Here is a 24,474-nt window from a genome sequence, read left to right as displayed (position 1 = left end):
CCTTCACTTTACAAAGAGTATGACTTGAATTTACATCCAGGTAGCTCCTCTCGGCCCCCTCAAAACTCATTTCTCTCATCACCATTTGGTATCTGGCTAATTTTCTCAGCTCTCTTCAGAGCAACTTGCATTTATCTTTATTGCCTGTCTCTTTATTGATTTAGGTTCTTCTCTGCAATTCGTCAAGCTTGGATTGTATTTTAATCTTGTCCTCCAAAGTAGCTAAGATCCCTTCCAGCTTCGTATCATGCAGAGATCTGATTAGCTGGGTCTCGATTCCATCCTTCAAGTCATTAATGAAAATATTAAATGGTCCTGGGTTGGTACGAAGGTCTTCAGGGTTGTAAGTAGATGTATGGCCTCCATATCTGCCACTGGCCTCTGCTTCGTACAGTTATCGGTTGGATCACACCCAGTATTTCAGTTGTAGGTTACCATTTCCTAATTTACAAACCCATGCGTGTAATGCAAATCTATGTTGGAAAAAAACCCCATTGATCAATAAATATTAGACCAGCAAATGGCTTTAAGGCCTCCTCAGCCTTTCCTCTCACATCAGTGGCATACTGACCACAGGGTGAAGGAGGTTATACCAAATGTGTGCATCAAAAAGATCAATTTTTACACAAAAGGCAGCTCAGCTCCGACTTTGAGGTACACCATTCCAGGCGGAGGCAAGCCCGTAACAAGCAGCTTCTACATCATAATGCGGCAAGAGCTCACTTTTCTGAGCATTTCCTAAGTGCCGGACACGGCTCTCACCTCTTTACGTGTTCATCGACACCCCTGTGGTGTGAGTACTGCGGCCATCACCCTTCTTCAGATGGGCTGTCTGAAGCACGTAACACATGTAGCGCCCGAGCTGGGAAGCTCAGAGCGAGATCTCAGACTCAGGCAGGCTGCCGGCTCTGGCCCGTGACGGCGGAGGGGCCAGAAACGTGCAGGCGTCCCCACTTTCAGAGAGTGGGAGGGAGCACCGCGGTCTCCTGCAGGAGCTGGGCCTTGAAGTCAGATCTCAGCGACAGCCCAGGGGTGAGCTGGGCCGGTTCTGAGGGGAATCGACACTCGCGAGTTGGCCACGTGAGCACTGGAGCAAACCTGGCGCGGGGGTGGGGGTGACTTCTCAAACGCCTGCCAAAGCAACTGACAAGAAGCCAGACGCTCACCTCGGCCCCTCAGCCTCTCAGTCGCTGTTTCATCAGATGATGTGCATTTCGTTAGTAAATCTGAGACAGTGAAGACCAGGCCCCCAGAATGAAAAAAAAGCTGCCACTGCCACTGCCACTTCTCACTGGGCCAGCGAGAGGAGCCTGGGAGCCTGGAGGGCCTTTGTTCCGTTAAGTCTATGGAGCGCTTTGTCCATCAGCCACCAGAGGGCGATGGCCGTCCACACATCAGATATTCCTGTGGGGGTAGCGGGCAGCATCTGCCTGGGAGATCCGGGGCTGGTGGTAGGGATTTCCTCCACCCCCAGAGCTTTTAAAAACCTTCATGGCGGTGGCATTCCAATCTTAGGGAGCAGTCTAGTTTAAGAACGGTTCCTGAGGTACAAAGACCCTTGATTTGGGAGAACACAAGAGAAACTGAGCTCAGACCCCAGCGCTGACGCTCAGAGGCTGTTTAAGCCCCAGCCTTAGTTGCCTCATCTGTAAAGTGGGGATAACACTGCTTGTCCACCTATCTTCCCAAGTGCTCACAAGGTTTAAATGAGACAAAGGAAGTGAAGGAGCTCTGAGAGATATGACTTGTGAAGACAAGAGATTTTGATGAAAGCTGCTGTGCTTGTTGCCAGCATCCTTCCCGTCCGCAGAGAGGGAGGCGGAGCCCTAGGAGCCTACTGCTTGCTTTGTGCTCGCAGGGAGCAGCCTTTCTGTCATGGAAGCTGGCTACTCTGTGGTTAGTGGCACAGAGTGGTTTCCCTACATCTGAAACATAGAGGGCAAGGGATGCGGGGCACCTGGCAGGGGCTTGCTCACAGTCCATGGATGCTGTCCCACACTGACTCGCTTTGTGACTTAAGGCGAGTCTCTCGATCTGTACAGTGGGCAGGAGGTAGGATCTCTCTGCCCTTCTAACCGCTCCCAGCCTCCAGCACCCCCTGAGTTGTTATCACATAGCAGGGAAGTCGCAGGGAGAGAAAGGCTGCTCATACTGGGAGCTGGAGGGGAGGGGTGAAGAATAGCCCCTGATGCACAGGGAACCTTGGGACTTTTTCTCCCTTCCTCTGGGCCTTGATCTTCTCATCTGTGGAATTGGCAGACTGGACTAGTTGATCTAGTCCAACCATTATCTCCTCACAATTCTATCTCAATAAATACCCATAGAATCCATATGGACTCTAAAATTCCCTGATTGTGATTCCATTAGGAAAACCAATCTGCCCTCAGATTGGTCCTGACCTCTAGAGTGCCCTGAAGTGTCCCAGCTGAGTGGAGGCTGGAGAACGTTCCCATGTGCACTCGGGGTCCTTCCTGCCGCTATCATCAAAGGGTAAATGCTGGAACCCTGAGTCCCTTTAAATGATGGGCTAACCTGCCTTTCTGATGCTCCAGGCCTGGATGCTGAGCTCCACCTTCAAGCTGCTGCCATAGCTGCCCCTTGTCCAGTCTCTGGTGTCCTCACTTCCAACAGACTGAGGCTCTGTCAGCTCCATGTTGACGCCTGGTCTTTTTGTGGCTCCAGGGGCTCATGGAACACTGTTACATGGTGTGGCCCATGTTTCTTCAGTTTTATCTTCTAATGCTTCCATTGATTTTTAAATGCCAGTGCAAATGTAGAGCCAACTGAAGTTTATGGAATGTAGGGAAGGAGAATCCATCTAAAATCTCTATAACTTGGAACTAGGATTACCTCCCCCTACCCCCAAGATCTGTATTTCTGCCCTCCCCATCCTCTTTGCTCGATACCAGGCACATTACCTCTCAGTTTCAAACAGGCCTTCCTCTGCTGCTGTGCTTACATTAGGACACAGTCTGGCTTCCCACTTCCCCAGCTGTGACACCAGCATTAACTTCCTCTAGGCTCCTTTCTGGAGAAGGCAATGGCACCCCACTCCAGTACTCTTGCCTGGAAAATCCCATTGGCAGAGGAGCCTGGTAGGCTGCAGTCCATGGGGTCGCTAGGAGTTGGACATGACTGAGCAAATTCACTTTCACTTTTCACTTTCATGCATTGGAGAAGGAAATGGCAACCCACTCCAGTGTTCTTGCCTGGAGAATCCCAGGAACGGGGGAGCCTGGTGGGCTGCTGTCTGTGGGGTCGCACAGAGTTGGACATGACTGAAGTGACTTAGCAGCAGCAGCAGTAGCAGCAGCAGGCTCTTTTCTGTACTCTTACCTGGAAAGTCCCATGGACGGAGGAGCCTGGTGGGCTGCAGTCCATGGGGTTGCTAAGAGTCGGACACGACTGAGTGACTTCACTTCCACTTTTCACTTTCATGCATTGGAGAAGCAAATGGCAACCCACTCCAGTGTTCCTGCCTGGAGAATTCCAGGGACAGGGGGGCCTGGTGGGCTGCCGTCTATGGGGCACAGAATCAGACATGACTGAAGAGACTTAGCAGCAGCAGGCTCCTTTCTAAGATGAAGACTGGATTCCATCAGTCTCTTGCTTAGAGATACAGGTGGCTCCTCTTTGCCTTCAGGTAAGCCCAGCGTCACTGTCCTTAGGTTGCTACCACATAGAATAATAGCAAAGACTAACTTTCATTGTACTTTCTGTACTTCAGGCTCTTTGCTAAGTGCTGTATGTATTCTACTTATTGCATCCTCATAAGCATCTTAAGAGGTGGGTCATATTATTATCTACTTTTTGCAGATAGGAAAATTGAGGCACTGAAAAGTGACCCAAGCTCAAAGTCACCTAGTCGGAAGGGATGGTGCTGGTATTTGAATCCTGTTTGGGAAGACTGCTGCTTATCACAGTACAATCCCATCTCATCATTTTGAGAAGCTTCCTGAGATTACTCTTGAGGGACAGAGTTCAAAGTGTCTTTATCTTTGCCTCCAAGTTTTCTTATTATGATCCCCCTTGAAAGACACTTTGCCATGTGCCTCTCTGCTCTGTTACTAGATTGGAAACAACTCAAGCAGAGGATGAAGGCAGAGATGCTCACAAAACACTGGTTAACTTGAATCCTCTTCTGCCCTGGTAGATTCCCTGTACCATACCCCTTTATCAACCCCCTCCTCATCCTCTCTGCATTTGGGCTCTGCATGTGCCTCTGCCCAAGTCTCCAGGGACAGACATCCTCGTGTCCAGGTACAGGGTCCTGCCTGGACTCTGATGTGGCCCCTTCCCCTCGCCAAAGCTCTCTCCCCTTGCGGTCTCCAGCATGCTCCCCACAGCTGGTCATTTTGCCTCTGCCAGCTTCTCTGCTGTCTCCATCCACAATCCTCCCACCCAGGTCAGGGAGCTGTCCCTAGCCGTGCCCCCACCACCATCACATGGCCCCCTCACAGCCCAGACTAGGGACACAGGAGCAGTTCATAAACACGAGCTGGATGAATATTTAAAGGGAAGCAGTAAGTAGTATATTAACAACTTACATGGATGTTGTAATGATCCACAGTGAAATATTCCCTCACCTCTTTGCAAAATTATCATTCCAAACCACGGAATACATTAGGCTTTATGATCTACTCGCTTCTTTGGGGAGATATAAACCTTGAAACATCATCTTCATATGACAGGGAAAAGAGTCCCCTGGGACACAAGATGTTTAAGAATGTTAACTGAGAATCAGAAATAGTTTGTGACTAATATCAAGGCTTTGTTTATGGACAGAAATAAATCCCCAGTCTAGGGCCGACCTGTACAAATCCGACCACAAATGATGGAATGGGGCAAACACTCTGAATTTAAAGAGGTGACTGGGGGGGCATGGTTGCAGTGTTTAGGAGCTAATATTTTCAGACCATAAATCTCTATGCTGTTCAAACATTACTAGTCACCAACTAAAATAAATATGATAGAACCTAGGAATTTATATCAATGTAGGCCAAGGTCTGTAAGTAGGTCATATGAAATGAAGCAGTTCTTTTTTCTAGGATCATCAAAAGAGGTACTCTCATCCTTCTTTCACTGTTCAGATGAGGAACTATCAGTGCTACTCGACACAACAGAGGCAGAGGAGGATGCATTGGCTTTTGGGGGTCTGTATGACTCAAAGTAGGGTGGGGGTCCTCAGGTGGGAGCATGGCTTTGGGAGAGAGAAGACCCATGTTTGCTTCTTGCTTGTTAGACCTGGTCAGGATTCTTCCCTGTTTAAACCCCATCACATATGATATGATGTATAGAAAAGCCTAAAGACTCCATACAAAAACTACTGGAACTGATAAACAAATTCAGCAATGCACCAGGATATAAGATTAATATACAGAAATCAGTTGCATTTCTTTATACCTACAATGAAATATCAGACGGGGCATGTTAAAAGAAAAACAATACCTTTTAAAATTGAACTCCTCAAAATAAAATGTTTAGGAATAAACCTGATCAAGGAGGTGAGACTTCTACACTGAAAACTATAATACATTAACAAAGGAAACTGAAGATGATTCAAATGGAAAAATATCCTATGCTCTTGGATTGGAAGAATTAATATTGTTAAAAGGCCATACTACCCAAAGCCATATACAGATATAGTGCAATCCTTATCAAATTACTCGTGGCATTTTTCACAAAATTAGAACAAATAATCCTAAAATTCATACGGGGCTTCCCTGGTGGTCCAGTGGTTAAGAATCTGCCTGTCAATGGAAAGGACACTGGTTCAAGCTCTGGTCCCAGAAGATTCCCACATACCTTGGGGCAACTTAGCACATAAGCCACAACTGCTGAAGCCCACACACCCTGGAATTCATGCTGCACCACAAGAGGAGCCACTGCAATGAGAAGCCGTGTGCTGCAACCAGAGAGTGAAAGTCCGCACACAGCGACTGTAAGCCAGCAGAGCTAAAAGAAATAAAGCTAAAAAAAGTTCATATGAAGTCATCAAAGACCCAGAACTGCCAAAGCAATCTTGAAGAAAATGAGCAAAGCAGAAAGCATAATCCTCTCAGATTTCAGACAATACTACAAAGCTACAGGAATCAAAACAGCATGGTATCAGCACAAAAACAGACATATGGATCAATGGAAGAGAATAGAGAGCCCAGGACTAAATCCACACACCTATGGTTAATTAGTCTTTGACAAAGAAGGCAAGACTACACAATGGGAAAAAGTTTCTCAGCAAGTGGTACTGGGAAAGCTGGAAAAGCTGTGATATTCTCAGGATTTTCTTGTTGTTTTTTAATTTGTAGTTTAAAAAAATGAGATATCTAACATTAGAGCGTCCTTATTTTTGATGATCAGTTTTGAGGAAATACTGGTCAGGTATTTCACAGCATGTCCTAAAGAAATTCGCCTGATATATTTTTTTCTTAAGACTGAGTTTACGGGTTTGAGGGAGGAAGGCCACAGAAGCAAACTGCCATTCTCATCATATTATAGCAAGAGTACATCCCAGCAACTTGACTTATCACTGTTGATGTTGACCTTGATCAGCTGGTTGAGGCAGTGTTTCTCAGATTTCTCCACTGTCAAGTTTCTCTCTTCCTCCCCTTTCATATTGTACCCTTTATGGGAGGCCCTAAAATTAACTGAGAAGTTATACTCCACCTGTTGAGGGTGAGGTGTCTATATAAATTATTTGGAATTCTTCTGCATGGGTAATTTGTCTATTCTATTTTTCCTACTTATTTATTCAACCATTTATCTATATCAATCTGGACTCATGGATATTTATTTTATATTTTGGGTTATAATCCAATACTACTTTATTTTGTTGCTCCTATGTCCCACTGATATACTCCCCATCAATGTGGGTTTAAAAAAATGTTTTTTTAGCAATGTCTTACTTTTTGGCATTATATGAAGCTCTAGGCTTATCTTGTATATTTTCTACACTATCCTAGGCTAAGGCATTTATCTGTGAATCCTTTCTTTTACTGGAATCTGGTATTAGAAACCAAGAGTTGGTACCAGGTTTTCCTTTATCCTGGGCTTTCCTGGTGACTCAGACAGTAAAGAATCTGCCTGCAATACAGGAAACCTGGGTTTGATCTCTGGGTTAGGAAGATCCCGTGGAGAAGGGAATGGCCACCCACTCCAGTATTCTTGCCTGGACAGAGGAACCAGGTGAGGGTGCAAAGGGTCGGACATGACTGAATGACTAACATTTTACTTTTGCTTTTTGCTACTGAGTCATTTGTTGCCATTGTTGCCTTGCCAGGTGAGACACAAGGTAATATACGTGTGTACACTAACCTATGTATATACACATATCTATAAAGATTTCTTTGTGTAACCATCTGTGTCTATATTACATTAAACATGAATTCAAACTAATATCTCCAACCACATCACCACATTGATCATTCAAAGCCATTTCCCCTTGCTCACCTGAAAACTTCCACTTCAACAAGGAGATGCCTGGCTCCACCATCTGCCATCCATAGACTCATTTATTCAGTTCCAGTGGTTTCAGAATTGTTAATCAGTATACATATGGAAACAACTCTGTCAACCAGAGTGAAATGCTCGTGTGCTTTTGGTTCTGTAGACTCCACTGATTTCCAGAGTTACCTGGCTGACTCAATGGAAAATACCTTGATGCTGGGAAAGATTGAAGTCAGGAGAAGAAGGGAATGACAGAGGATGAGATGGTTGGATGGTATCACAGACTCAATGGACTTGAGTTTGAGCAAACTCTGGGAGGTAGTGAAGGACAGGGAAGACAGGTGTGTGTGCTGCAGTTCATGGGGTCACAAAGAGTTGGACATGACTCAGTGACTGAACACAATGACAATCTTTTTCTCCCACCCTTTTCAGAGAGATTGTCTCACATATTTGTACAAAACGCCCTTTTCCCCTGGTAGGCTGATTTCAGTCCATGTAGTCAGCCTCAGGCCGTCTCTGGGACTGCTTCTTTCTCCTGACTTCCCTTCCTCTCTTCCATCCTTCTGCCTTCTTCTTGGACCCTGATTTCATCCTGCTCTCCTTCACCTGTTGTGGGCCAAGAAATACATATTCAGATTCTATCTTTAGGAGCAAAGGTGTGTTCTTACAATTGGTGGTGATGCTCCATGGATCTCCAGGGGATGGGGTCCATTGTCCTACTTCAGAGGATAGAAACTAGGTGCTAACTTAATCACCATCCACAGACAGCCGGGGTGAACAGGAAGATGGGGTGAATAGGGTCAGAGAACACCTGCCAGATGAAGGACTGTGAAGACAGGCTGGGAGGCTGGGAGGGAATCAGCCATGCCATAGCCATGCCGCAATTTCACAGGATACAGATGTCCAAAATCAAATCATTCATGGAAACAGAATTTCATTTGCCTTTAAACACTGTGTCCTTCAAATGTCTCTAATATGTGTATTTTTAAAAAGTCATCAGAGTATTGGAACACTCTGAGAAATCACCCACTCCTTCTTAAAAGGCAACCTAAATAACATCCTTGTAGTTCTAATAGTCTCTGTGGCTCTAGGGTGGTGGGGGGCTGAAGTGTCAAGTGACATCCTCATCAGTTCTGTCCCTGGGGATGAGGAGGGAGCCTGACAGCTGAGCACTTCTTGCCTTTGATAAACACCTTTCTTATTCTAATTACACCTTTCCCTAAAGTAACTTTTCCAGCTTACTCTTTCACCCCACTCCTTACATCCCCTGTTTAAAAGGAGCCTATTCAGACAGCTTGTGAACAATGCTGCTTCGGGATGGTTTAATCGGCGGTAAGGAAACCTGTAGAGGGTCTTATCTGGGGTGAGCGTCTCAAGCATCTAAGATTATCTCCCTGTCACCTTGTGACCCGTCTTCTTCATGCTACCTTTTAATTTTGGTAGCAATTACGGTGTATATGGATAATGCCCATTAGCATATTCATGGTCATCTCGTCATATTTATTGTCCACACAACTCATTAATCTTCATCTACTTTGTGTGCTTGACAGCTCAATCTATTTTGCAATCTCTGGGAAGCAGCCATAGCCCCCCAAAGCCTTTGTTTTCCTGTAAATAAACTGTGTTGGGGACCAGAGGACAATGGTGCATCCCGTGGTGATTGACACCAGCCATGGCTCCTAATCAGGATGGGACTTCATTGCCAGCTGAGTCGAGTGCGTTATGGGGCCATTGTTCCATCGCTGCCAGGGCAAGAACACACACAGACAGTCACCTTCGCAAGATGGGTTGATTGTTCTTCAAGATTAGACCGAGGTGCCTTATTATCCGTCCCAGACAACAAGGCATCTCACCCAAACAGACACATTTGCAGGAACGGCCAGTACACTAGCTGGATTTGAATTGCTAATGTATAATCTGCCCAGCACAGATGTGCAATGAATATTTGGATGTTGTTTTGCCCGTCAGTCTAGGAGGCTGAATTGATGAGGTGATGAGTATTCAATGATGGGTCCTGGACATTGGCCAACAGCAGAGTTTGAGCACTTGGACTGGAGATAATCAGATTACCCCCCAAAGTGCCTTTGCAGTAATTCAGCGGTAAATTCTGTTACAGAGGCTGTTTGGTGGGAAGTTTTTTCCTTTTTGGTGCAATTAGATGTTCTGTTATGCTTCTAAGACTTGGGACACATATAGAAGTTGCCTTCTGTCCTTACTTGCCAACTGTTAGGGCTGTGAGTAATATCAAACTGACTGCTTGAGTTTGAATTGGCCGTTTTTGAGCCTATTTTCTCAAGCTCAGTGTGCCTCAGTTTTTCCACCTGTTAAAATGGGTTGAAAAAGTCTATCAACCATATACAGCTGCCATGAGAACTCAATGAATTGATACCCACAGAATAAGTCCTAGAATAGTGCCTGGCTCATAGTAAGTGCTTACCAAATAGTAACTATAAACACATTACTGGTCACTTGCTTGCTCTTGAGATTACTGTGGTCAAATAGGTTGGGAACACTGGAAATAAAAGTAAACCATCTTCAGTATCTCAAGATGTCTCCTGGCCTTCACCATGCTACTTTGCCTAGTACATTCACAACTGTATGGAACACTTCCCACACTTATTTGACCATGAAAGCCTTTCTCTGGAGCATCTTTTATACCTGATTTTGCCTAGAACACACTATAGGAAAATCTACCTGGAAGATGTTAACACAACAGTTGAAAAGGTTTTTAAAACAAACACATGATTCAGGAATTTTATATAAAATCAAGCTATTCATATGTAAAGTCAATGGAAATTAATTATGCAAATACATGTATTCTCTCTGAAAAAAAATGGTACTCAAAGTGTATTCTTAGGAAGAGGATGATAGCTCTGAAGGAGGAACTCAAGAATGGCAGATAAGAACTTGTTGGAAGTGGTGAGACCAGTTGATTGTATTGAAATAATTCTAAACAACTGCAGCAACTATCTTGTCAAAACTGATATCAAAAGATTAAAATATTTGGAAGAAATTATTTTACTAAAATAATGGGCTATTGGCATACATCAATGCAGATCAAAAGAATGAAGAAGGGAAAAGGCAAAGCAAGTGTCTTTTTTTAAGAAACAGAAAAAGAAGGTAGAAAGGATGATGCACTTCTGTTTAATAAAAGTATAATAAAAATAACCCGTCATCCTTAACGACTTCAAAAATATATAAATCATTGAAGGCCAATACTCTTAGATCCGAGGTAAAAAACCCTTAAATACAAGGTTTCTCTGCTTATTAGGTAAATAAAAATAAAAAATGGAATATTCAAAATTAAAATGAGTAAAATAAAGAAAGTCAGGTCTGGCAACATTAATATCAAGCAATGTAGAGTCAAAGAGTATGAAACTGTTAACTTCTTTACCCCCAGGCCCTTGCACAAGGTTGGTTGTGAACAGATATTAGCCAGATGTATTGTGGAAGTGGAAGCAAAGGGCTAAAGTTATATGGGAGGGATAGTTTGTCTGCCAGGGCTCCTTAAGCCTAAGAGCTTCATTTTTTTACACCTATTTTTTCTTTCCAACTCACCTTCTTCTGGGAACTGCTTCCTCCTCCTTCCTCTGGACCCTCTTGGACTCCTTTCTCCCAGCTATGTGATTCCTCCCACTATGTGACCCCAGGTCCTGCCCACAGTGGATGGGAGCCCACCTGAGCCCAGCAAACAATAGTACCTTGCCTCCTGACTTGCTTCCTTACTTTTGGGGAAGACACCTGAATCAAGAAGGCTCCATCATTGTCCTTTGCTGATGTCTTTTCAAATGCTGATAAAGAAGGCTGGTTCCCCTTTGGTGATACACAGTAAGATGGAGGTTCTCCACTGCTATTGGTGGTCATGTTTCCTGCCATAAGAAACTAGCCTATAATGAAAGACAGTGATGTCATATATTATGTCAAAATTGGTTTTCTGATAGCATGTGAATTCCTAATTCCATCTGAACCTCAAGCCTACCATTTCCCACTTCATTTATGCAATTTTTTTCCTTGAATCATCTATCCCTATAACTTCCTAAATAAATTCCCCTTTTCTGCATTAGCTACAGTTGGGTTTCTGTCACTTGGAATCAACAGTTCTAATACAGTTACCTTGTTAAAGTTTTATCTATGTTAAAAAGACATAGTGGTATGTCCTGATGTATGATACCATATTAATTCAGTTCAGTTCAGTCGTTCAGTTGTGTCCAACTTTGTGACCCCATGGATTGCAGCACACCAGGCCTCCCTGTCCATCACCAACTCCCAGAGATTATTCAAACTCACGTCCATTGAGTCGGTGATACCATCCAACCATCTCATCCTCTGTTGGCCCCTTCTCCTCTCGCCTTCAATCTTTCCCAGCACCAGGGTCTTTTCAAATGAGTCAGCTCTTCGCATCAGGTGCCCAAAGTATTGGAGTTTCAGCTTCAGCATCAGTCCTTCCAATGAACAACCAGGACTGATCTCCTTTAGAATGGACTGGTTGGATCTCCTTGCAATCCAAGAGACTCTCAAGAGTCTTCTCCAACACCACAGTTCAAAAGCATCAGTTCTTCGGTGCTCAGCTTTCTTCATAGTCCAACTATCACATCCATACATGACTTCTGGAAAAACCATAGCCTTGACTAGACGGACCTTTGTTGGCAAAGTAATGTCTCTGCTTTTTAGTATTAGTTACTGAATTGTTAAGTTAGGTGTCCAGGTCCCACAATGAAAGGGAGCATATAATTTGGCTTAAAGCAAGATGGACAAGGTAACTTAGTTTGAAAATAAACATCATCAGTTATTTTTAATTTCTATTTTTTGTGTGTATTACTGAATACTTTTGCAACATTTTCACATGCCTACTTTTTTCTGATTTTCCTTATTTTTGCTCTTTAAATTTGCTTTTAAAAATTTTAATATTTGCCTTTAGAATTTAAAGTTAATAATTTTCCTGCTAGGTTGCTTACAGTAGCAAACAACTGGAGCAATCCTAATCTATAATAGTAAGGGATTAATTAGGACAAACTATACATCCCAAATAGGGCAATAGTTGGAAACACAAATGTTTCTCTCCAACTCTTTGCAACCTCATGGAGTGTAGCCTCTATGTAGCACACTCCTCCGTATGGGATTTTCCAGGCAAGAGTACTGGAGTGGGTTGCCATTTCCTTCTCCAGAGGATCTTCCCAACCCAGGGATTGAACCCGGGTCTCTCGCATTGTAGGCAGATGCTTTACTGTCTGAGCCACCAGAATATATAATAGTAAGGGATTAATTAGGACAAACTATACATCCCAAATGGAGAAGGCAATGGCAACCCACTCCAATACTCTTGCCTGGGGAATCCCATGGACAGAGGAGCCTGGTGGGCTGCAGTCCATGGGGTCGCTGAAGGTCAGACACGACGGAGCGACTTCACTTTCACTTTTCACTTTCATGCATTGGAGAAGGATAAGGCAACCCACTCCAGTATTCTTGCCTGGAGAATCCCAGGGACAGAGGAGCCTGGTGGGCTGCCGTCTATGGGGTCGCACAGAGTCGGACACGACTGATGGGACTTAGCAGCACACATCCCAAATAGGGTAATAGTTGGAAACACAAATGTCTAAAAATATACTGTAAGAACATAAGTGACCAATAAGATTTTGTTTTCTTTTATATTTGAATTTTTTAAATGAAAAAATCAGCTTATGGAGTATCAGAAAATATAAGCAAACGAAATAAGATTTTAATGCCTACTGATTAATCACACCCATCTGATTGCTGGGAAAAATATAAACAACCTCAGATATGCAGATGACACCACCCTTATGGCAGAAAGCAAAGAGGAACTAAAGAGCCTCTTGATGAGGGTTAAAGAGGAGAGTGAAAAAGCTGACTTAAAACTCAACATTCAAAAAACTAAGATCATGGCATCCAGTCCCATCACTTCATGGCAAATAGATGGGGCAAAAGTAGAAACAGCAACAGATTTTATTTTCTTGAACTTGAAAATCACTGTGGACAGTGACTGCAGCCATGAAATTAAAAGACGCTTGCTCCTTGGCAGAAAAGCTATGACAAACATAGGCACTGGATTAAAAAGCAGAGATGTCACTTTGCCAACAAAGGTCCATATAGTCAAAGCTATGGTCTTTCCAGTAGTCATGTACAGATGTGAAGCTGGACCATAAAGAAAGCTGAGTGCTGAAGAATTGATGCTTTTGAATTGTGGTGCTGGAGAAGACTCTTGAGAATCGACTGGACAGCAAGGAGATCAAATCAGTCACTCACAAAGGAAATCAACCCTGAATATTCACTGGAAGGACTGACGCTGAAGCTGAAACTCCAATACTTTGGCCACCTGATGTGAAGAGTTGACTCATTGGAAAAGACCCTGATGCTGGGGAAGATTGAGGGCAGGAGCAGAAGGAGGCGACAGAGGATGATATGGTTAGGTAGCCTCACTGACTCAATGGAATGAGTCTGAGCAAATTCCAGGAGATAGTAAGGACAGGGAAGCTTGGCATGCTGTAGTTCATGGGGTCACAAAGAGTTGGACACAACTTAGCAACTGAACAACAACAATATAAATAACACATGCACATATATTATCACATTTATTCATTTACAAGACTTTTTTCTACAAAAAAATGGGACTACATCACACGTGCTTTTTCTTTAAAAATCAACTTAATGAGGTATAACTGACATGCAATAACATGTACTCATTTTGAGCATACAGTTGATTAATTCTGACAAATTTAGAAACCCTTATAACCACCACCATAATAAAGATATAGGACATTTCCATCATATCAGAAAGCTCCTTTGTACCCTTTCCTAGTCAATCTCTTATCCTGGGCCACAGGCAGCTTTCTGTCACTATAGATTAATTTTGCTTTTTCTTTCCTTAAGGTTTCATCTTCATGGAATCACACAATACAAACTCTGTGTCTGATTTCCACTTAGCATACTTCTGAGATTCATCCATATCACTGGGCTCATGAGCATTTCGTTCTTTTTATTGCTGAGAAATAGTCCATCCCATGAATGTACCACAATGTTTATCTGTTCACCTGCTGATGGACACTTTTTCAGTTTTTGACTATTAATGAAAAAAGCTGCCATAAACATTTGAATAAGTCTTTGTTTAAATACGTCTTCACTTATTTTAGGCAAAATTTCTAGAAGTGGAACTGATGGGTTGTATGGTGTCATGTTTAACTTTGTGCACAACTTTCAACGTTGTTCTGAGTTGATTCCATTTTCTATTCCTGTCAGCAATGTGTGAGAAGTCCAGGTGCTCCACACTCTCACCAACATTTTCACTGAGTCTTCAATTTTATGGGTGTGCACGGATACCTCACTGTGGTTTTGATTTGCACTTCTTTTAGGACCACTGATGTTGAACATCTTATCATGTGCTTATTGGCCATTTGTAGAGCTTCTGTGAAATGGCCCTTCAAACCTTCCCCCATTAAAAAAATGTGGGTTATTTGTTCTCTTGCTGTGAGACTTCTTTACATATCCTGGGTGCAGGTCTTTATTATATAAAATATTTTCTTCTAGCCTGTGACTTATTAATTTTTGTAAATCAGTGTCCTTTGAAAAGCAGTTTTTAACTTTGATGAAGTCAACTTACCAACTTTCCCTTTTATGTTTTGTGCTTTTTGTATCCTATCAAAGACATCTTTGCCTATCCCAAAGGCTGTGGAGATTTTCTAACTTCTACAGTCGGGCTTTTATGTTTAGGCCTATGAGCCACTTCATTTCTGCATATAGTATGAGGTAAAGAAATTAACTGGCAGAAATGAACTGACCACAGGTGCAGATGTATTTTAGGACTCTATTCTATGGCACTCTCCACATCGGCTTTACATCCTGTGTGTCACTGAATCATTTCATTCAGTCCTCTTACTCTCTTCACAACCATGTTATGCGGTGGGCTTCTTAGACCTGATTATATCCATTTTATAGAGAAACCTAGACTTGAGGATTATCACCTTAGGACACCTTCTCAGTAGCTGTGGAACCCTGAAATTCTGGCTTAAGTAATACAGAAAAGTAAAGGCTGATCTGGTATCATCAATTTAGCAGTGTGTTCTAACTCTGCCTGTCAATTTCCTGGGTGAGTGGTAGGTCACAAAGGTAAATCACAACCATGCTATGCCTGTCCCCTCGCCCCACTGCCCAAGCCCCCACCAAACCCCAATACACACAGATACACACATACATACACACAACCCCCAAGAGACATCTAGGCTGTATTTGTCTCAAAAGACATCAGTGGCTGGCCTAGTGATAGTGCTTCCTACTAAACAGTTCAGCACTTGCTTGTGGTCCTGTTTTTGGATCACCAGTGGTTCACCCTCACTGTGAACTCCACCTAATCCTTATCCTCTGGGCAAGGAGAGTGCTGGCTCCAGCAGCCACTTGGCTCAGAGTCAGCACGGTGAAATCCCTGCCTATTCCCACTCTCAAGGGTTCCTGTTTAATCAGAGGACAGCTGTCACTAGCTGAGCCCCCCACCCCTCAGCTAGCAGGCACTAGTGTCTGGACGGTGGCACCCTCACAGGCTGTTGGGGATACAGCTGCAGGGGACTGAGGTTAGGAATGAAGGAGTAAGGAGTTCAAAGTGGCCTGAGATAAGGGGCTTCTGATAGTCGAGGCGGCGTGAGGCGCTTCAGAATGAACTCAGAGGGCTTCAACGGTCCCTGCACGACTTCAGGCAGGTCCCGTGCTCTGGGGGCCTGTATTCCCACCCATGGAAAAGCACATTTGAATCACACAGAGTGATTTCTGGGGTCCTAGTCAGCTCTGAGTGGACTTAATTCTGGGACCTGGAAATGCAAAGAAAGGAGGTCACACAACAGTGATTTGGCCGAGGGGGAGGCAAAAGGGCTGATGATCAACAGGGATAGGGGATGAGCAGAAGGCAAGGCAAGGGAGTGTCCAAGTGCCTCATTTTCTTTAAGGAAGAAGATGGTTAAACCAGCATACTGGGCTGGTCAGAAGGTGGCCAGGCATTTATTGATGAAGCATCCATAGTACAACTGAAAGAATTCTCGACCTGGTCCAGGGCTTCACAGCTGTAAGCCTCAGCTTTTCCACAGTGAGCATGGCTACAATAATTACCTGGAGTGATGCTGAAAAGAGCTCTGCCACAACCCAACCCCATAAATACAGTATTCTTAAGAACACAAATACTCTATAATTAAGCATTTTAAATCTTATTTCCATGTTCTATAAAGTAATTAGCCTCCAATTAAAGTAAACTTACAAAAAAAAAAAAAAAAAAAAAGAGCTCTGCCAACTCTAAAGCCTTCCCAAACAGGAGTTCAGTATCATTAGTCATTAAATCCTTTCCAAACAGGAAGAACCACAATACTGCTCCCCCTTAGCTGACCGAGTGGACATCTTTTCTATGTACATGCCTCGACCCCCACCTCCAACTTGCACGCACGTGCGTGTGTGTGTACAGAATCTGAGCTAACTGGTGGAGATCCATGAAGGGCAACAGGGGTCAAGAGTAGCATTGATGTGCATATGGGAATGAGCTGACGTGGGAAAACAGTCATCTCTTTGAAAGAGAGTGCATGAGAAAGAATCTTTCGTCTCCCATCTCCAGTTCACCCAGGCTCGGAGAGCAGGGGGCGGGCATGACAGTATTTTCTGGCATGGGTTCTTTCAAACACCCAACTCTTAAAACCCTTTGAGTGACCTCTCTGGTGGTTCAGTGGTTGAGAATCTGCCTTGCAATGCACAGGATTTGGGTTCAATTCCTGGTTGGGGAAAAAAGAGGCCACATGCTGTGGGGCAACTAAATTCATGTCATAACTATTGAAGCTGAAGTGCTCTGGAGTCCACAACTAGCAAGTCTGTGCCCTTGCAAGGAAATATCCCGCATCATGAAACTAAGAACCAACACAAGCAAATAAATAAAAAAATATTAAAAAATCAAAAAACCCAAAATCTTTTGAGTTACATCAGCTTGAATTTCTGCTTTGTCAAAGTAAATGACCCTGATAACTCCACTAGGACTTTGAATGACCCAGTGTTACTCAGTGAGGGCTACTGAGCAGGATTCCTCACAGGGTTGGCAACAGAGCAATGGGGTGCATGTGGGATGTCAGTACCTCTTTTAGGTTCAGAGCACTAATCTGAAGACACAGTATCGTGTCCCCCAGCTTTGCTTTGAATCAAAGAATGCTGTACTTATTCTGAATTTCACAAAGTATTAACGGTCATATGATATTTGTGCTTGTCAAAGGAGAGCTGGCTGAAAAATTCTGCTATAGTGCCATCCAGGATGGATCAGGTAATCGGGGTCGAATCCCGGTCTACTCATGCTTCAACTGTGCCTTTCAGCAAGTCTTTCATCTCTCTGAGCTTCCTTGTGTATAAAATGAGGGACAATCATATCCACCTTAGAAGATTGCTCTGAAAAGGGAAGATGAGTAACAAACAACGCCTTTCTAAACCTGGGGACCTGAACAGCTGTGCCTGCAGTAGGGTAGAGGACTTCTGACTGAATACACACACACCAGCTTGGGCAGGGTGGAGGTACCCTGAAGAATGCTACAGTGGTTGGACTCAGGAATCTGAAAGCCTTGAGACACTGCTCATCTCTCCAGGCTATGCGACACAGGCAACTGCTTAACCATACTAATCTCTAAAGGGAAGAGCACCGAAGCTTCATAGACCTGTTAGGATTAAGTGAGCTGTCTGACGTGGCCACAGTTAAGTGTTAGAATTACTAATGTTAACATCCTGGCAGTTTACTTCAGTTTCCCGTGCTTCTGTGCTCCCTAACTTCAGCTTACTTCTGGAAGCTGTGAATACTACTCCTATGGGCAAAGCTCCATCCTAGGTCTAGGAGGCAGGAGTTAATATGCCAGAGGCTGGAAGCTCAGGCTGGGCTCTACATCTTTTCCAGATCTGTGGTCTTACTGTCACCTGCTGCGGCTTAAGACAATGAAGGGAAGTTAAACGTAAGACCCACAAACTCATGTAGTCCACTTTCGGAGGATCTGCATAGAAATGGTCAAACAGGCAAGTTTTAGTGTTTGGAATGGGTAAGCATCAGTTATGGCTCAAAGCATGACCGAGTCTGTCTTTCCTAAACCCAGTGGACAGAGTCATCAGGTCTTTCTGGAAAGGCTGCTGTTCCCTGAGAAACACACGCACCAAACCACAAAAGATGGAATGATCCATTTTACCGGGTGGCAAGCGTTCACAACACCGAAGAGAACTCAACTGAACTTCTCATTCCACAAGACTCAACAAACCTGACACTCTCATTTTAGAGAACTTCTTGTTGGTACAGTGATAAAATACTTCTGGCATATAGACAGACATGACAGATCACAACCTGAAACTCCATCCTCTAAAGAACCTCAGAGAACAATACAGCAGTGCAGCAGGCACCCATGTGGAACTTCTGTAGTCATTTCTGATAGCCCCAAATTGCAAAACTAGCTAGCATCTACATAGCCCATTCTCTGTGCCAACTACTACTTTACTTTACATATATATGATAACTCATCACAACCCTATGAGCAAAGTACAAGAGTACAGTTACTCTACTTCACAGATGAAGAAGCTGAGCCAGAGATCAAGCAATTTGCCTAAAGTCATATCAGTTAATTAGGCTCTCAGGTCTTTGCTCTTAGAGTTGATTCATGTGGAGCCTTTGGCCAGTGATCTTTATTATTTTTTAAAAATGAATTTTGCTTTAAAGATACACTGAAAACTGCTTTATGTTTATTTGTACTTAGGTGGTGGTGGTGGTATCTGGCTCTTGCAACCTCATGAACTGTAGCCCACAGGCTCCTCTGTCCATGGGATTTTCCAGGTTGCCATTTTCTTCTCCAGGGGAACTTCCCGCCCCAAAGATCAAACCTGCATCACCTGCACTGGCAGACATTCTTTACCATCAGGGAAGCCCCATACGTACTTAGACCAACAGGTAAATAACTAACTTTAAGACTGGTAAGTGCTATGAGAGGGTCAGAAAATGTGGAAGGGGAAGGCTGCTTCCAGTTCAGGAGTTGGGTAGAGGGTCAAGGAAAGCTTCCCAGCAGTGGCATCTGAGTTAGGCCTTGAAGGATAAAAAACACTAGTGTCTTACATTTAGTAGGTGCTTACTTAATAAAACACAAATATTAATGAAGTTGACAACTCAGATGACACCAGGAAACAAAAGTCTGTTAGTTGCTCCGTCATGCCCAACTCTTTGTGACCCCATGGACTGCAGTCCCCCCAGGATCCTCGGTCCATGGGATTTTCCAGGCAAGGATACTGCAGTGATTTGCCATTTCCTTCTCCAGGGGATCTTCCCGACACAGGGATCAAACCCAGGTCTCCTGCACTGCCCTAAACAAAATGCACCACATGTGTGACAATAGCCATTCGTTCCAATGTCCAGTTACCCTAGTTTCTGACTTCAGGCTTGGCTGTCTACATTCCTAACACCACACAACAGATCACGGAGGCGGAAATCTAGTATTTTCTCTCTTCCTATGATAAACATCTTTTATTATCATATCTGTGTGCAAAACACAATAAACCATCTTCTTAAAAAACAAAAAACACAGAGCATTCTTGCTATGGGTCCAGGCAAAGGTATGACTAACAAAAATTTCCTCACAGAGGTCACTGAACACTGAGGTGGACTGATTCTAGGAACTACAGTAATTGTCTTCTCGTGAAGCCAAATTAATCAACTTTGATGATACATTTTAAGTATTAAAACCAAATAAGGCACAATATGACTCAAAGTTTATAAGTAGAATAACAGTAATCTAGAGAACATATAATTAAAATATTCTGAATATGGAACTGTACCACATTTATATCTTAATCACCATTAGTAATACTCAGAATTATTATAGCATAAAAAATATTGTGCTTCTGAAAAAGTAGTCTGGGAGGTATAGGGTAGAGGAAAGTGACTCAGATTCAAGTATATTTAAAAAAATTTTCTTCTGTACTAGATACTAGGGTTTTTTCCTTTGGTTTCAAAGCTTGGTGTATAATCTACAAATGTGATATTAATGAATACAGCATAAAAACTTCAAAAAAAAAATACGATTATACCAGCAGTTTGGTGACATATTGGTAAAGCTGTTCGGTAAATGCTTCAGGGGAAAACTTCTCTTTCACCCGGTTTCTTCCAGCCAGTCCCATTGTGGCTTTTAAGGAAGGTTCCTGGATGAACTTTTCTATTGCTTCCGAGAAGTGTTCTGGGTCAGGGTCACACAGAAACCCTGTGACACTGTGGACGATGGACTCCAAGGGCCCACCTGAATTAACAGCAATGACGGGGCACTGCATGTACATGGCCTCCAAGGGAACGATGCCAAAGTGCTCATTGCTTGGCGTGTACAGTACACACGTGCAGCCTCGGAGGAGTGAGATTTTTTGTTTGTCTGAGCAAGACCGAAGGAAGGTCACATACTGACCGAGGTCAGACTGCTGGACCATTTCCTTCAGTTCCTGGTAGTGCTGTACGTTCTCCAGGACTCTCTCATCATAACCACCTGCAATGATGAGATGAACTTTGTCCCAGTCTTGGGATGTCAATCTTCCACGCAGCTTTACAAGGGCTTCTAGTGCCAAAGTCAGATTTTTCTTCCTTTCATACCTGTTGATGGAGAGGAATATGAATTTTTTCCCCTGGGGGACTATGTCATCAAGCTTTTCAGGAATAGCAGAATCAAAGCTGACAATATTCAGAGATGGGTAGAGGACAGCAGGGTCTATGTGAGACAGGGACTTGAACGTTTCCTTGAAAATGGCAGCTGTGAACCGGCTGTTGACCAAGATGCAGTCTGCCATGCCTGTGGTATATTCCTCTACCCAGTCGATTGGGGCCCTGTATAGGCGTTTAATAAAAGAATCTCTCCTGGTGAGAAGCAGATCTGGGAAGTGACAGTAAAACAGGATTTTCTTACGCCGTCTGGCCAGCTTGAACACGGGGATACAGGCAGACACCTAGCCAAAGCAAGAATCAGGAGATGAAGTGACTGGTCAACTAAACTTCAGCCAAATTAAACAAACAGGCACCTGCCCTGCCTCTTTGTTTGTGAGCCCCTTGTGGGCAATGTCTGATTTTCCTTTGTGTTCCCCCAGATTATCACCTAGTACAACACCTGGCGTATAGAAGGTTGGGAGACATTTTCTGGACACATGCTAAATATTTAAAGTTGCAAGTCCAGTGGTTTCCTCTAGAACAGCACTGTCCAAGGGAAAGAAAAAAATCTAGTAACTACACAACAACTTTTTAAAGGTTAATTTTAATGTATTCTAAACTATTACCACTTCAAACATAATCGATAGTTAAGAAGTTAATAAAATCTTCTCATCTCTTTTTTTCACATTAAATCTTTAAAATCAGATATGTATTTTACTCTTATAGTACATCTCAGTTCAGGCTGGCCACATTTCAAGTGTTTAAAAGTCACCCAGGGCTAGTGGCTACCACACTGGAGTCACTCCAGAATCTACCTCCTCGTAAGGAACTGAATGAATGATTTGTAGTAGTTTAATGTAGTTTAGAGTGGAATCAAGATTGCCAGGGCTTGAATTTCAGCTCTACTAGCTAGCTGTGTGACTAATTTAACTCTCTGTGGGCCTTGTTCTGTAAGGTGGTGACAATTATAGTTTAAATATATATATATATATATATACATATATATATATATATATATATAGTTTTGGTCATTATTAAGTGCACTGGTGTTATGTAAAACCTGTAAGAATGTAGCACACACATGTGCTCAGTATTTATTGAAATGTTAACCATAATCGTCACTAGAGACTTTCCTTCCTGTTGAGTAATCTTTACAAATCACTTAATCTCTAGCTCACTTAACACCTGAAAAAGGTGAGCTTTACGGGTATTGAGAGATTTATTCAAAGCTAAAAAGTAGCAGACATGGAACTAGAATCCAGGCTCGGCCAAGCTCGTTTGTCCACTACAGTCTCAGCTGCCTGATGCTTACTGACTAGTTTTACATGTGTGGATTGCTTGGGCAAAAGAAGTAACCTGCACACAAGCATGGATGACAAAAGTAACTGGGAAGTTAACAATTAAATACAGATACAAACGTGATACCATTTCTACCTATCAGTTTGGCAAAGATTATAACAGTTTACAATAGCCAATGTGCACAGAGTAAGGGGCTCTATTGCTGTGGGAGACTAGAAGGACACAGCCTCTTTGGAAGGCAAATTTGGCAAGCTCTACTGTCATTTAAGACATACAATTTTTGGACCTACCAGTTTTATTTCCATGAATTTCAAAGACAGTGCTTGCAGAAATACAAAAAAAATGAAGATATAAGGATGTTTATTACAACACTGAACTGGGACTTCTCGGTGGTCCAGTGGTCAAGACACTGCTCTTTCAATGCAGGGGGTGTGGGTTCCATCCCTGGTCAGGGAACTAGATCCTACATGTTGTGCAGTGTGGCCAAAAAAACAAAAACAAAAAAAACCCCCCAAACCGATTTATTCACACAAAAAACCTGGTCACACTGCTACTGTCCTTTAGCAGAAAAATGTATAAAGTATGACAAGGTCAAACAAAAGCAAAATTTCCAGTCATTGTGAAGAATGAAGTGAATCTGCAATATTGATATATAAGGAAGTCCTAAGCAAAACTTTTTGGTGAAAAAGAGCAAGTTGACCAATAGTAGGTGTGTCATAATCCTAATTATAAATAAAAAGATGTATCTATAAACAGACATTATATGCTAGTACAGCCACAAAGAATTTCTGAATGCATACAGAAACTGTTAACAGTGTCTCTCTTTAGGGAGTGGAACCAGGATGGGGTTTTTACATTTAGTCTTTCACAGTATTTGAACTTTTAGTCCTGAGTAAATGTTACTTTTTAAAATAAAAAAAAATTTTTGGGGGGGGGGGGGAGGGAGGGAAAGAGACATAAAAAAAATATAGAATAGCTAGAGTCCAGATCCAGGTAAAGGGCTTGGACTTCTCCAAAGGCTAATGGGGAGCCATGTTAAAGTTTTAACAGGGACATGACATGCTGAGCTTCGGGTGTTTATAAACACATTACACTCTGAGGAACAGTGCTTGACAGCGAAAGTTATAATGGGACACGTGTAGCCTGGAAGTAGTGTCAACAGGAATAATGCCAATAGGAAAGACACAAGTTACTGAGAAGTAAAACTTGACTGAAGGCTGGCTTCTAATATTTGCGTTTCTTAGAGCGAGCACCAAGGCCCATATGCTTCAGAATCACCCGATGATCCAGTGAAAATGCAGATTTCGGGGGCACACCTCAGCAGCCCAGGATGAAAACTCCTGAGGGTGGGGCCAAGTTATAGCATGTCCATACTAAAGTTCGAGCTCCGTGGTGTCACTCCCACTCTAACCTCTCCAGATCAGTTCCCCCACCTTTCCGAACCACAGACCCAAAGAGGTCAGCAGAGGTCCGGGGGGGCACCTCTCAGGAGTGAGTCAACGGGAACCGCGAGGGTCGGGCGGGGCCGCCTCACCTGGTCGCACACGACCACGTCGAACTCCTCATCGCCAAGGAACAGCACGTAAAGAGCCAAGAAGATCATGCGCACGTAGGCGCAGACAGCGGCGCCACGGCCGCCCCAGCCCAGGCTGCGAGGCAGCCAGTCCCCGGCGCAGTGCACCGACAGCTCACGGCTCTCCGCGAAGCAGTGGCCCGGGTCGTAGTGCGCTGTCCAGATCTTCACGCTACATCCGCGCGCCTGCAGCGCCAGCGCTGCGTCGAGCACCAGTCGCTCGGCGCCGCCCACGCCCAGGTCTGGGTGCAGGAACAGCACGGTTGGCTTAGGACCTGAGTCCGCATCTTGGCCCGGCTTCTCCGCCATGGCCAAGGAGCCACGCCTGCGCGGAACGCCCACGCCACCAGCCCTCTTAAGGGCTTCCGCGCAGGTTCCTTAGTCCGGCTTCCCAGCTGGCCCTAGCGGCGCGTGCGTGGGTTAGGCCACATCAGCGCGAATCTGTGGGTGTCTAGTAACTGCCGGAGGAAATTGCTCGTCTGACCATGGCTAGATC

General features: G+C 43.7%; 1 protein-coding gene across 1 annotated transcript; it reads right to left on the bottom strand.

Moving 5' to 3' along the window:
• Positions 1-14,029: 14,029 nt before the first annotated feature.
• ALG2 (ALG2 alpha-1,3/1,6-mannosyltransferase) lies at positions 14,030-24,307 on the bottom strand. Its single transcript, XM_004004225.5, has 2 exons — positions 23,940-24,307; positions 14,030-21,408 (listed from the first exon to the last, which is right to left on the bottom strand). The coding sequence occupies exons 1-2, from the start codon at positions 24,285-24,287 to the stop codon at positions 20,506-20,508; spliced, it is 1,251 nt and encodes a 416-aa protein (XP_004004274.2). The 5' UTR covers positions 24,288-24,307; the 3' UTR covers positions 14,030-20,505.
• Positions 24,308-24,474: the final 167 nt, after the last annotated feature.

The sequence above is a fragment of the Ovis aries genome, chromosome 2, assembly GCF_016772045.2.
Source record: "Ovis aries strain OAR_USU_Benz2616 breed Rambouillet chromosome 2, ARS-UI_Ramb_v3.0, whole genome shotgun sequence".
Classification (NCBI taxonomy): domain Eukaryota; kingdom Metazoa; phylum Chordata; class Mammalia; order Artiodactyla; family Bovidae; genus Ovis; species Ovis aries.
The sequence above is the reverse complement of the archived record's forward strand: the minus strand, read 5'-3'. Positions and strand labels throughout refer to the sequence as shown.

Coding starts and splice junctions, on each gene's coding strand:
- ALG2 (XM_004004225.5), bottom strand. CDS start 24,287: ATGGCGGAGAAGCCGGGCCAAGATGCGGACTCAGGTCCTAAGCCAACC. Junction 21,409..23,939: donor ACGTGGTCGTGTGCGACCAG/GTGAGGCGGCCC, acceptor TGCTTTGGCTAG/GTGTCTGCCTGTATCCCCGT.